At 31.1% G+C, this 15583-nt stretch overlaps 1 protein-coding gene across 1 annotated transcript; it reads left to right on the forward strand.

Moving 5' to 3' along the window:
* The first annotated feature begins 2884 nt into the window (after positions 1 to 2884).
* Positions 2885 to 4944, forward strand: LOC146940604 (Tetratricopeptide repeat (TPR)-like superfamily protein). The gene has a single exon (XM_085754299.1). It carries the CDS (start codon positions 2910 to 2912, stop codon positions 4599 to 4601), a length of 1692 nt encoding a protein of 563 aa, XP_085610425.1. The 5' UTR covers positions 2885 to 2909; the 3' UTR covers positions 4602 to 4944.
* The last annotated feature ends 10639 nt before the right edge of the window (positions 4945 to 15583 follow it).

Consider the following 15583-nt stretch of genomic DNA (forward strand, 5'->3'; position numbering starts at 1 on the left):
AAATTAAATATTTTTTTTTCTTTCTAATAAACGTCATAATAAATCATGAGTTTATTATAGTAACAATTTTTGATTTTGTTTACATTTTACTAAGGATCTTTGACAAATAATTATTGAGAATTTTAAAATTAACTTTTTTATCTTTAAAAAACAACATTTATTTTAAAATAAAAACACACTTATCTGAAAATCCCAACAATGAAGATGCATTCATACACAAAGTCTATAGCAAGCCTAAAAAATATTTAGACTATTTTCTAGCAATTCTTAAAAAAAAAAAAAAAAAAAATTAGACTATTTTAATGTCGCATTTTTGCGTTTATATTTTCAAATGTAGTAATTGAAAAAATTGAAATAATCCTAACGGGAGCACACATATATAGACAACACTTACACCATTAGTATTTGAGATTGAGATTTTCTTCTTAACTCACCCCTCATTCCTCTCACGCACCTAATAAAATACGCATTTCATCCCGTGTTTCATATCACTTTAAAATGTTAGTAGAGGAGTGGTTGTGGCATATTGATCTGGTTACTGGTTATTTCGTAAAAGGCGTGTATCAACTTTTGACCTCTACGGCTCACCAAATCAATACTTATGGATCATAGATGCTTTGGCATAAGGAAGTACCAGTGAAGGTTTCTTTATTAGCTAGGCGTCTCTTTCGGAATAGGTTATCTAAGAAGAACAATCTATTTAGAAAGGGCATCATTCCTCAAGATTCTCAGCTTTGCGTGGGCGGCTGTGGGGAGATAGAAACCTTTGACTAGAATGACTATTACCTAAAAAGAAAAGTATGTTTCTATCCTTGCAAAGATTTTGCGTCATAACTTCAAAGAAGATAGACTAATCTCAAGGTAGATTCTTAGCTTTGCGTAGGTGGTTTATTTCATTCAGTTGATCCTTCAAATCATTTAACGTGACATCGTCCCAAACCTTGAACAAATAAGGGTTTCCACTGTTGAAGTGTACTTGAGCGTTGAACAAATTGTACAATGTTTCAGATCTACGCCATTAGAAATTAAACAATCAATGAAAAACTCATATAGAGAATGGTAGTAAAAGAATATATGAACACATATAGAGACCAAGAAAATAATTAACATTGTTGATGTTTTTCTTCTAACCGTAGAGTGATAACTAGTTTAATTTATAATTTGTCGATAAAATTATAGAACGTTACAAAATTTTATATGATCATTTAAGCAAATACATAAAAATAAATGTAATAGAGGTGAAAATTTAGAATCAAGGCCAGCCCTAGGCATAGGCAGGGGGTGCGACGACCTAGGGCCCATGTCGGTAGGGTCCCTAAAAAAAATTTATGGTCGGGGTGTATATAGAAATATTTGAATTTGGGGGGCGCATATATCAAATTTCACTTAAAGGCCCAAAACATCGACATGATGAAAGGATGGGCTGAAGCCTGTTAATGTTTTTGGCGTTGCAATTTGCCACATATACTCCCTGTATATACAAAATTTCTATATACACTCTCCCTATAAAAAAAATTGTTGTTCTTAACAATGTGCCAAAAAATTATTATCAAGAAATTTGTGATATTTTTGTGCCCTTTGTTCCTAATAATGTGTCTCACTAATATTAAAAATATTGGTCATATTTATTATCCAAGAAATTGAAATAATTTTATAACAAAACAAATTATATTTTAGTTGAAAATGAACCTATTAGATAAATTAATCTTAATCTTGTCTTTCAAAGGTTCCAAAAAATTAAATTATATCATAATACTAATGTCAACTTTCTTGAATTGATTAAAGAGGTTGCAAACTTTCAAAGGTTCCAAAAAATTAAATTATATCATAATAGTAATGTCAACTTTCTTGAATTGATTAAAGAGGTTGCAAAATTGAATTTGATAATAAAAAATCATGCGAAACACATTCATGATCATGAAACCAATGTGAGACGCATTTATGATCATGTGACCCACTAATTTTTTTTGTTTTTTGTTCTTTTTTGGTAGTAAAAAACGAGAAGAAAAAAAAACAAAATAAAGACTTGATAAAATGACAATAATGGGCTAAAAAAAGTTATGATATATTATGAATGAGACCCTTTTCTCATATTATGCATAAGATCTGTAAAACTTTAGGAACGACCCTGTTTAAAATCACTTTGTATTTATAACATTTCATTCTAACATAACATACATGCCTCAAAGAGTAGTATCTAACACATGAAAAATTAGAAAGATGTGCATTCTTTTCAAGATATATTAATGGTTTATGTAAATAGTCATTGGTTTTGCTTATGAATGAAATACATGATTCCAAGAGTCACATTTTACTTCATCATAATGAGAGAAAATAAATTGTGTATGATTTATCTGATATTTAAAAATAATTTTTTTAATTTAAAAAATATGGCATAATATTAATTATGTTTTTTTTTATAGTTTCTTTAACTAATAAAGCATGCATCAAAGGGTATAGTTTTATAAAATGTTTCTCATTCAGTTGATCCTTCAAATCTACGCAAAACTAAGAATCTACCTTGAGATTAGTCTATCTTCTTTGAAGTTATGACGCGAAACCTTTGATAGGATAGAAACATGCTTATCTTTTTAGATAATAGTCATTTTAATCCTTAAATATGTAGCGAATAGTCAGAATAATTTCATATCGAAATTTACTTCGTTAGCCATTCTCCATCTCTAATAATTCTCCTACTAAACTTTTTTTTTATCCCTTTACTAAGAAAAGAAAAGAAAAACTATCCATTAATAAGAAAAGAAAAACAAATTGTCATGGAGGATTGAGAGACAAAACTATCCTTACTGAATTTTCAATATCCCGATCTTGCCCCTCACCCTACTACCCCTGCATTCTTATTCGGAGCACTTTAGCTGCATTTTTTGAAGCCATTGAAATCGAAAGTAAGAATGTGGAGGTCGATACTCTCAAGACAAAGATGTGTTCCTCTTCGCAACTTCAACGCCGCCTCTGCCACCTCACCACCGATTCAGGTTCTTCCTCTCTCTAATTTCATACTAAACCCTACACAATCAACTACACCTTCTTCTTCCCTAGCTTTTCCTCAAATTTCACTTCTTTCCAATAACCCTAGATTCTTCTCTCAACAAATCGCTACTCAAAACGAGGATGGTGCTGTTCATCTCGAAAATGATGATGTTCCTCTTCAGAATGATGATGGTAATGAAAACGTTGTTGGAGTAGAAGAGGAAGAACAGGTTTATCAGATTGATGATGAAAAATTGGAGAAAGCTGTGTTTTTTCTGCAGAACGAAGAAGTTAGTGATGATGGGTCATTTGAGTCTTCTCTAAATCATATGAATTTGAATGTACATCAAGATTTTCTCATCAAAGCTATTGAAAAAATCGAAATTGTTTCTGTTCAGAACCTTGTTAGGTTTTTGAAGTGGGTTTGGAGTGAGAATTCGCGTGAGGTTACAACTCAAGTTCTAGAGTTTTTTGTTGTTACAATATGTAACAGTGGTGGTTCATTGAGGGACAAAGATGTGTACTCTTTGTGGGATTTGGTGAAGGAAATTGGGGAGAAAGAAAATGGGGTTGTTAATGTTGCGATTCTTAATGAGTTGGTAAGTTCGTTTTCGAAATTGGGAAAAGGGAAGGCTGCGTTAGGGGTTTTGGAGAAATTTGATGGGTTTCAGTGTGTACCGGATGCAGACAGCTATTACTTTACGATTGAAGGTCTTTGTAGGAGATTGGATTTTGATTTGGCGTGTTCTGTGTGTCAGAAGATGCTTGATGCACAGAGGATTCCTGATGGTGAGAAAATTGGTAGAATGTTGTCTTGGTTGTGTAAGGGTGAGAAGGTGAAAGAAGCTCATGCGGTGTATATGGCAGCGATGGAGAATAAGATGTATCCGCCTTTGTCTTCTGTTGGTTTTTTGGTTGGTAATTTGTGTCATAAGAATGAAACTGTACAACTGGCTTTGGAGCTGTTGAATGACATCCCTGTGGATAGGAGGAAACGTGCAATCAAGCCGTTTTCGGCTGTTGTTCGAGCCTTGTGTAGGATTAAAGATGTTGATCAGGCCAAGGAGTTGGTTTTGAAAATGATTGCTGATGGTCCGCTTCCTGGAAATGCTGTTTTCAATTATGTTATTACCGGTTATTCTAAAGTTGGGGAAATGGGACAAGCTGTGGAGATGTTGAGGCTACTTGAGAGTAGGGGTTTGAAACCAGACGTGTACTCGTATTCTGTTATTGCTAGTGCTTATTCAAATGGAGGCGAGATGGAAGAGGCTAGGAAGATCTTGGAGGAAGCTAAAAAGAATCATTCAAAGTTAAGCCCTGTAATGTATCACACTCTAATCCGCGGATATTGCAAATTGGAACGATTTGATGAGGCTTTGGAGTTGTTGACTGAGATGAAGGATTTCGGGGTACGTGCTTCTGCTGATGAATACGAGAAGCTGATCCAGTCTCTCTGCTTGAAGGCTTTGGATTGGGAAAAAGCAGAAAAGCTGCAAGAAGAAATGAAAGAAAGGGGTTTACATCTCAAGGGCATCACTAGGGCCCTAGTTAGAGCCGTCAAGGAAGCGGAAAAGGAGGCCGTGGAGGCACAAAGCGAAAGTTTAGTGGCCTGAACATGAGAAGCCTGGTATTTGTAATTCTTTTTTTTTAGGTTACATTCTCCGTATCAAAAACTACTGAGGAGAAATTTTCTGAAGTTATTGTTGATGAGTTTGACGTCTCTTACTAGCTTTTTTGATATAATCAATCTTGTTTAATTCCCCCAGTTTAGTGTTGACACTCGTATAATCAGATTTCTTTATTTTCTGCTTATTAATGTCACACGATAACTACATAGCACTTGCATTGTGCTGTTTCAGTGCCTCTTTCATACATGTTTCCTTTCAAACACATGCTAATGGATAGTGTTGCATGTAATAAACACTTCAATTTTTAAAAAAAATGCCTTTTCTTCTATTTTTCATGTCCCTTATATATTTTTATTATTGCTGGTATTGCATGTTTCATTTTCAGTTTCACGTGTATTCTTTGTATAACTATTAGGCTGTAGCTTAAAGTGTAGCATACTTATTTAATTGAGAGAAATATACAAAATGCATCTGCAGGAAGTATACTCTGACATACAGTTAAAGGGGAATACATTTCTTTTTGTTGCTCTTATAGGTCTCCTGATAAACTTCTCTTAAATTATTTTTCATTGTATCTGTGTATGGTCATAGCCAGTATTGCCATGAGGAAAGCACCAAATATTTATCACCATGGCACTATGATAGAAACTGATACGCCCCAAGTTTCTTGACATTGTTCCCTCCCATTGGTAAAAGGAATTATTTTTTGGGAATTTCAAGCTATAATTGATGTCTGATCTTGTTGTGCTGATGAAGATGATCAAATTTTAGTGATCAATAAGAAAATATATTGTTAATGGTAACTCCGGTTCTGTGTTTCATTTTCCACCTGTTTTTTTTCATAGGCTTTGTCTCTGACTTACATTTACTGCATCAGTACACTATTTAGGCAGAGAAACTATAGATGCTCTTGCAATATAAATAGGTGTAGGATAGGAGTTATCAAATAGTAAACATGCTTCCTTCTTTAATCTTGCATGCATTTTGAAATTGGAAGAGTAAGAGCTTTATTTTAGTAGGTAATCAAATGAACTGCAATGTAAGCCTAATCTATATGATCTTTGGACAGCTAGAGCCACTTTTAGAGAGATTTCACATTTCTCCCTTTTCTTCTCTTGAATTTTCTTTTTAGAAGGGCTTGCATTGGACAAGTTAATGGAGATTCCATTACAGAGCTCTTTGTCTTGCTTTATTGTTGATGATAATACTTCTTGACCCCCTTCCTCCTTTCTCCCTTCTGGCTCCCATTGCCTTGGTCACTGATTCCTCTTTCCTCAAATCACTTTCTTTCAAATATTCGTTTTTAACGGTTAGTTAATTTAACTAAGCAGTTGTTCACTTGATATGGTAATAGTCTACGGGATCTTCCTACGTTTAGCATTGGTTTGTCTCCACGGGAACTAGCAACATCTATGAATATAATTGATCTCAACAAACTTGTAAAAATCCACCCTCTTTTATTGTTGTCCTTGGAGCAGTCATGAATTTCTTTTGTAATTCAATATTTCTCTCTTTTATGTATGTCTGTCTGCTTCCAAAATATTAACAATTTTTACCTGCCATATTCGAGATACTCATCAGTATCCTTACCAAAGTCTAGGTCTTTTTTCTTTCATAAATCACTTATCATACTTGGGGGTTGTTTGGACTGTCTTATTTAAGCTTTTCTACTGACATAAGTGCTTATGGAATTGTCTGGGAGAAAATATCATAAGGTTATGAGCTCCCATAAGCTCCACTAACAAGCTTATGAATTCCCAAAAGTTTATGACCCAAAACACGAAACATGCAGACTTCTCACATCTTACCTAAACCAAAATACTAAACACGCTGAACCCTTGCAACACTCACATCCAATCCAAGTGAACCCTCACAATTCTCTCTAAGCTCTGCAACACAACTCTTTCGTCAATCTGCAACTCTCCTCTTCTCCGCTCTTTAAACTCAGGAAGTCATCCATTTTCATTGTTACCCGTGTTCAATTTGCCTATTCCATCTTGTGATTTTTTCTTCTTCCTGATTTTTTGTGTGGTTTTTGCATGTTCTTGGCGATAATAATGGGATTAGGCTACTGATGGAGGGTTTTGGATCTCAAGTGTTAAGGGTAGGTATGTATCATATCAGTTTCAATTGAATAACATTTATGTGAAAGGAGTGGTATTGGAAGTTGGAAATTGGAATTTGCCCGAGTAAAGTGGATTCTGATGAGAATTTACGGTTCTGTTTATGCTTGTTGTTTTAAAGTTCTGCTTAGAATTTTTGGAGTTATTGATTGTGCCTGATATGCACTATATTATGGTTGCATCTTACTGATTTCTGTTCTGGTGGTGATGTTGATTTTTTTTGTCATTTTAAATTAATCTGTGCAAAGGTGGCTTCACTCTTCATTAATTTTTTAGTATCATTTTAATATTGAAAAAAGGGAATACAATGATTTTTTAGAACCATGTATGCTTTAGCTAAGGTGGCGGAAGCCCTGAAGTTATGACTTATGGTATGGAATTGGATGAAAGTCTGTTTTGTTTTTACTGGCACTTGAATGGTTTGTTTTTTAGAAGTTAATGGTACTTCACAAGCTTCTAAAGTGGCTAGTAAATTTATGGAAGCTTAGACCCGTTTACTTTGTGGAAACATTTTATATTTTCATTTTCTAAACCATGTGTTCATTTTAACTTGCTGTTACGAAGACGTGACACTCTTGAAGGGAACCATTGTACCATTGTGTAGATACCGTTGTGTAGATTCACGATCAATTGTAGATAATGCAGTCTTAATTACGGTTGCATTACAGAGATACAAAATTCTGGAGTGAATTTTTCTTGTTATTTTTTTGGGGGGTTAGTTCAAGCAGCATGATATAGGCAGGCAGTGTTGTAAGAAAGTGTTTTGCATAGATTGATTTTGGTAGCTGAAACTTGATTGATGATGGTATAGTTGTTGATTACCTGCATCGTTTTCATGTGATTCAATTGCTTAAGTTTACATGTTTATGCTTTGAATGAATTGCTTTTTGTGTGATATTTTTTCTGGAAACAAGACTAGATTTTCTCTTTCTCTCTTGTTTTTAAGTTTTATTATGGCTTAATTGCATTTTTAGTCCTCTAACTATTTATTTAGTATCGGTTTGGTCCTCTAACTAAAAAATGAATTATTTTGGTCCCTTAACTTTCTCTTTTGAATTATTTTGGTCCCTTAACTTTCTCTCCGTTACACATTTTGGTCCTTTCCGTTAAATTTAATTAAAAAACGTTAGGGTTTATAACTCAGCAACAACACCATCAATAGCAACAAGAAAATAACCCAGAAACTCATACACAAACCCAGCAATCAAAAACAAAATTTGAAAAAATCCAGATTGGCTGTTAAATTGGCTGTGAAACACAAGACAACAATCCACAACAACAACAACAACAACTCATTCCCTCTCTTCCTCCTTCATAAATCAGCAACAACATTACCTCCTCTTCTTCTTCCCTTTCCAAATCCCTAACCCTTTCTAATTTTACAAAAACAAAATTTGAAAAAATCCATCAATCTGAACAAGAAACTCAACAGCAGCACAAGAAAAAATTCATCAATCTCACAAGAAAATCAATCTGGGCAAGAAAAAATTCAACAACCCTTTTTTCATTTTTTTGCAAAGAAGAAGAAGGAAACAAAATGCGCCCCCTGTTCAAAGAAGAAGAATAGGAATCAAAATCATGTCCAATTCGAATTTTACAAGAGAAATTTGGGGATTTGAGGATTTTAGGGATTTGAAAAATTGGGATTTGAGGATTTTGTTCACGTGAATCCAGTTGTAGTTGCGTGAGATGAGCTCAGCTTGCTGCCTCCTTCAACAGCTTATTCTATTCGTTCCTCTACCCCTTTCTTTCTTTCTTGCGTTCTCAGCTTCAGAGATGTTGATGTTTCTGTTGAATCCGATTTATTCAGATGAAGAGAAGGGATTTATGAAGGAGGAAGAGAGGGAATGAGTTGTTGTTGTGTAGTTTATGGAAAGGATGATGAGATTGATGTGTTGTTGTTGTGGATTGTTGTTGTTGTTGAAGGAGTGGAAAAGAAGAAGAAAAGGATGAAGAGAAGGGAAGGAGGAAAAGAAGGATACGGTGGTAGCATGAAGAAGGGGGAATAAAGATGATGATGATATAAACCCTAACCTTTTTTTTAATAAAATTAACGGAAAGGACTAAAAGCAGTAACGTGACAAAGTTAGAGGACCAAAATAATTCATTTTTTAGTTAGAGGACCAAACCGATACTAAATAAATAGTTAGAGGACTAAAAACGCAATTAAGCCTTTTATTATGGTTTGTAAATATTCAATTCTCTCTCATATTTGACAGTGGAGGAATCCTGGCAACACACTCCAATCCACTTTTTTCAACATAGTTTCTTCTAGGTTAAATTCACACGTATCATTCCAAATTAACTTGAGACACATATAATAATTTTGTATAATATTTGAATTTCAAGGCAATACTTGTAAGTACTGTTACATTCATTCGAGAAAAAATATTGGGTGATCAAACCAGTTCAAGTTCAAAAAAAATAAAAATCCAAGAAAAAAAAATCATTTATGTTGAAGGAGAAAAAAAATCATTTTTAATTGATTCAATTCAAAATTTCAAACCTTTCTAATTAGAGTTTAACATGGGAAAGGGGAATCCTTTCCCACCATGGGAAAGGTGACTTTAGCCATTAGATTAATTGAAGAGCATAATCTTATCATACACCGTCAACACTAGATTATTTCTTTAACACTTTCCACCACCCTTTATCTTCAACCTCTACAACCCACACCTCCTTGTCCAAATTGGTCATGCTCATGTACGATTAATTGTTTTGGGCTGGAAATTTCATTTAGAAACACACAAGTAATTTAATTTAGATATTGTTTTCTTTTTTATTTGTAAAACTAATTTTGAGAATTGGTAAATATATAAGGAATGAATACAGTGAAATCTTTAATTTTTCTTTTACTATAAAGGGTAATGCTCGAATATGTGAAAATTTTCTGATGTTAGCTTTGATAATTCAGAAGTTTTGGTGGAGCATTACTTTAGTGTATCACTTATTTTCTCATTATTATTTGTGTCTGGTTGATAGTTTCCATTGTAAAGATTTAACTATGAAGAACAAGATGAATTATTGTTTTTTGAGAGTAGCATATGAACAAAGAAACATACTTAGAAAAGTTAAATAGAAGAAAGGAATTAATATTAGTAAACAAAATACACCTCAGATTTAAATAGGTTTTTGCCGGCAAAAGAAATGTATCATATTTGGCATCTTGAAACTCATAAAAATCTGAACACAAAAGATGGGTTTGAGTAGATTAATTGGTTCATGACAGAAGAAAAAAGATTCATAGAATTTAGTTTGTGTTTGCTGGTGGTGGTTGGGCTTGGGCAAAGAGGGAGATGAGTTGTAGAAGAATAGATAGTTAGATCTAGTGTGAGACACACATGACAAGATATAATATACTTCAAAATTTGATTGTTGATTAGGAGTGGTCCATGGTGGGAAAGGATTCACCTTTCCCATGTTAAACTCACCTTCAAAGTAACCCAATTGGTATAAATATAATTTGACTCATGAAGCTCATCACGCTAATCCGTTAATACAAGACTCCTACATATTATTCAAACTTTTTGTTGTACTTTATTTCAATTTGATATGATGTCCAGTCTCACGTCTATTGCTATGTAGAGAAATGCTAGAAACATTTTATTTCTAACACTCTCTCTAACATTTACTCTTTGGGTTAATTACGTTTTTAGTCTCTATAAATATTCATAGTTTTATTTTTAGTCCCTACAAAATAAAATCACACTTTTTAGTCCCTGTGACATTTTTCTTAAGCATTTTAGGGACTAAAAATGCTGATGAAAAATTTTTATAGGGACTAAAAATGCTGATGGAAAATTTTATAGGGACTAAAAATGTTGATGGAAAATTTTATAGGGACTAAAAAGTGTGATTTTATTTTGTAGGGACTAAAAACAAAATTCTGAATATTTATAGGGACCATTTACTTAATTAACCCTTACTTATTTCTTTTATTGTGTTAAATCATTGTGAATTCTACTATTTATGTGAGACTCACATTGATTTTTCCTGACAAGAGTCTGGGCGTTAGAGATGACGTTGAAAAAAGAGTGTTCTTTAACGTTACTCTTATTTTATATTATTTGCTCTATTTATCTCAAGTTTTATTGGAGCAGTAATCAAACTCGATATCTAATCTAATAATTTACAATACTAATACACAATGCACATCAATTATTTGCGTTACAAGCTAGAAACATATTATTGATATTTTTTTCCTTACGTTGTAAATATTGCCTGACCTAAAACTAGACAAATTTTATTCTGACAACAAATAAGTTGTCCTATACCATATATATTATTACTCTGCAACCATTTTTTCATTTTTTCTTATTACTTTCTTTCTTCGCCTCGGTTTGCGTTCAGGCTGAAATTTACATGGTAAGGGTATTGTGCACATACTAGACAACTTTTTTGGTTGTTCAAATATTACATCTCTAAAACTATGACCTAAAAAAAGAAAAAAGAGAACCATGTTTGGACGTAACATGAAAATCCCTACGTTGAAATGTACCCATACAATTCGAGCGCACACATATTGAACATTAATACTATGAGAAATACTTAACAACTTCGAATCATGCAAGACAGAACACAACCAGGAGATTGAAAAACTAACATGATTCAAATGATGTTCTTGTGTAACTCAAATAATACATGACGGAAGGTTACAAAACCCCATTTTCAGCACTCTGATACAAATCGTTATATCCAAAAGTTAAAAATAAAGATTTAAATAGTAGTACATATTTTCCACACTTTGAAAATAGAATTACATTTTATTTTTTTGAAGGGAGAATTACATTTTATGAATGTAAATGTGATAATTTATTGAAAAAATTAACATGTTTTTCAAGAAAAATCTGAAATATAGACAATCTATGCATAGGTGGCTTCTAAGATGGATAAATGTTCCATATTGTCAACAAAAGGATTACATCTTTTAGTGTATGTTTGATATCACAGTTAGTATGTCAAAATCACATTGATTCACCATGATTTTGAAGAAATTACAAATTATAACTTTTGAAAAATCATGGTGGGTCACCACTCACCAGAATTCTCTGACATACTAAACATAAAGTTAGTCTTTCTATTCATCTTGTCCCTATTCTAAGCTCGATCACACTATGAACCTGATCAGTGTAGTATATTTTATATTCTTTGTCACCATTCACCAAGCATACCCTTGCTAGCCATCCTTATTGTCTACTGGTATTACTCGATCTAACACTAAATAAAACGGTGCGCTATGCATTTTTAAGACATTTTTCCATCCTAACATTTGTCTTCTAAACAATAGCACATAACTAAACATTTAAATAATAGATATTATTTTTGTAAACAAAATGTAGTACTGAACAAGTTTTCATGCGACATACTCTCTAATTTTACCTATGCTACATGTTTGTCCTTCTCACTTTGCAGCTTCTTCGTGTAACCCTTGAATTTGTGGATTTGAACTTTGTAAACAAAAACAAAAAATCAAACTAGGGATTTGAACAACCATAGCCAAATTGATTTTTTAAAGGAGCGAAACCAAATTTCGAAAAATGTTAATGACGTTTAATATAATGAAACTTAATGATTTAGTTTTTTTTTTGTCAAATAGTCCAGTGGTTAAAAATTTAAATTACCATTCTTTTTTTTTGTTACAAAATTACCATTCTTTTAATTTTACTCCCTCATTTTTTATTAAAAATTTATTGTTTTAAATGGTTGTTATTTCTATGTTAATTACAAAGTTTAAATTGACATTAACTGTTATTTTTTCAACAATTTACTTAGATTCTGTATGGGACAGGATTTCTGAAGAGTTTTGGAAGAGAGAATTTTGAAGGGCTAAGACTATATTTTAAAGTAGATTTCATATTTTACTTTTTTCAAAAGAAAACGTGATAAACAATCACATTCTATTTCAAGCATACTTCTTTGATTTGAAAAATATTTTCCAGTGTTCTTAATTTAATTAAATTAGAAAAGTAAGTCATTCCCTCCAAAACCCTCAATTCAAACAAACCTTCAAGTTTTTTTTAGCTTTATTATTTAGACACACAAAAATTTGAACGAAAAAAAATCACAATACTCAATTTAATCCCTAAGAAAAATTAAAGATATTGTTAGTCCTTGTCATCTTATTCTCGGTTTGATTGATGGAGAAAATTAAAGAAAGTGAAAATAAAAAAGAGAAAAAAAATGATTAGTTAGTAGTTTAATAATAGAGAAAGTGAAAGGAAAGAAATATGTATATTTATTTTTTTTGAAAAAGCAAAGTTGATCCCTAAATCTCAGTCTACTCTTGCTAATAATAAGTAGCTGAATGAAGTTTCACATCCTTGTCCAGCTAAAAGTAACACTTTTGGTTTCTGATACAACAAATGTGAAGCCTCTTTATGAACTTGCTCAACGAAGTGTAACAATTCTGAAAACTTTGCGGGGAGACTTGTCATCAGATGATAAGGCTCGGATTATGGTTTCTCTGGCTACTAAGTTGCTTCTAACTTGAGTCTCTGTATACTTTTAAAAAACAAAAGAAAAAAGAAAACAAAAGTACTCCCAAATTAGTAAACAAGTACTTTCTAGTTATCAATAACGAAGCTGTTTGAATTTTATTCTTAGTTAAGCCCGTGGCGGATGTTAGTCCTATACTTTCTAGTTATCAATAACGAAGTTGTTTGAATTTTATTCTTAGTTAAGCCTGTGGCGGATGTTAGTCCTATGGTTGTTAAAAGAGAGTTTGACAAATCTTTTTGTTATTTGATAGGTTAGGCCTAAATCCAGCTCTATAACATCCTCCTATTAAATTTTCTTTGCCTTTATAAAAAAATAAAATAAAAACAAAATTCCATTTATAAAATGACATAAATATACATCCTCCTAATAAATTTTCTTTGCCTTTATAAAAAAATAAAATAAAAACAAAATTCCATTTATAAAATGACATAAATATTATTGACAAAAGAAATTTAAACAATTTTTTCACTGCAATCAATGAGAAATTACAAAAATATACAAGAAAATAAACAAAAATATAAATTTATTTTGTAACAATCAAATAAACAAATTTCAATTCAATATTTTATAAATATTATTTTTAGCAGAAATAAATAAAAAGAAAAAATAGAAATGGTTATTTTGTTAGGAAATTATGTCATATGTTTATTCTCTTTGTTTTTTTTTTTATATTTGGAATATTTATTTTAATTTATTTTTTATTACATATAATTTTTACTTACACATGTTATTATTTTTTTTCTTTCTGATAACTAACCAGTAAACAATAATATTATTTTCTTTCCTTGATATTTCATCCATCATCAAAGCAATGGATAAACAAGTTAGGCAATTAGTTATCTCAATTTATTTTTTTCAAGTATTAAAATTATTTTTATTTGTTTTAAGGACTAAATTGAGTTTATTTTTTTCAAGTATTAAAATTATTTTTATTTGTTTTAAGGACTAAATTGAGTCTTATAATTTTTCATAAGGCTAAAATGGTTTTTTTTTTTTTTTTTACAAAGGCTAAAATGGGTCTTAACACTTTATGTCACACTATATAAAATACACATTAAATAAGTGTTGATGTTGTACCAAGAAGAGAGACAAAATTTATAAAGAGAAAAAATCGTATAAAAAAACTACCTTGTTGATGGCAAATTGTGTGTTCAAGAAATATTTCTTTTTAATTATATACATCAAATAATATGTAGAAATAATTTTATAAAATCTAGCAAAAACTTCATCCCTAATGATTTTCTTGCGGTTCAATTTAATTATTATATAAAAAAATAATACTAAACTAATACCTGATATTTTCAAATTGAGGACAAATTAGTTTATCTGTTTTAGTGATTATGGACTAATTTGTCTTTCACATAAAATTATCAATGAATAATTTAAGGATTATTTTTTGAGAAAATGCTGATAAGTGTCTTATGTCGTTGTTTAAACAATCAAAACTATTAAATTTTACATAAAAAAATTGTGTAATTATGTCTTTTATATGTATTTAACCTGTATTTTCAAGATTTTTTTTTATAGATTCCTTAAACAATGTCCTTATATATACTTAACCTGTATTTTCAAGATTTTTTTTTATAGATTCCTTAAACAATGTCCTTATAACATTTGTAAATTTTACATAAAAAAAATGTGTAATTATGTCTTTTATATGTATTTAACCTGTATTTTCAAGATTTTTTTGCAGATTCCTTAAACAATGTCCTTATATGTATTTAACCTGTATTTTCAAGATTTTTTTATAGATTCCTTAAACAATGTCCTTATAACATTTGTTAGCATGACTCTCATTTTTGTAAAAGACTATATTAGACCGCAAGAAAATTCCGAGGGACCGAATTGGATTGTGATGTATGTTTATTTGGATAAATAGAACCAAACATAAAAATGAGTCAATTCTCTTTGGTTAAATAAGTTTTTCTCTCTATAAATATCTCAAATTTTTTCAACCCCTTTAAATTTTTTCACCAAGTTTTGGTCACCAATATATTTCTCGTCAGGACTTTTGGTTCTTGTTTTTAAGTCAACTCATATATATTCTTCATATTTTTGAATGAATTTTGACTTAAATATTTAAAATATTATAAATATATTTACTATATTTGTTTCTTTAACTAATATCCGAAAAACAATTGTTAACATTTCCTTTACTTCCTTGGAAAAAAACATTTCCTTTACTTCAAAGTAATGACCAAGAGTCATGACATAAAATATTTGAGAAACAAATTTTTATTTTATTTATTTGAATTAAAAGAATTAAGATTATTTTTTTGTCAAATAGCCTAGTGGGCTAGAGCTCACACAATTTAATTGTGGAGAAGTGGAGTGTCCGGGTTCAAA

The sequence above is a fragment of the Medicago sativa genome, chromosome 3, assembly GCF_051527215.1.
Source record: "Medicago sativa cultivar Bolivia chromosome 3, Bolivia_mono, whole genome shotgun sequence".
Classification (NCBI taxonomy): domain Eukaryota; kingdom Viridiplantae; phylum Streptophyta; class Magnoliopsida; order Fabales; family Fabaceae; genus Medicago; species Medicago sativa.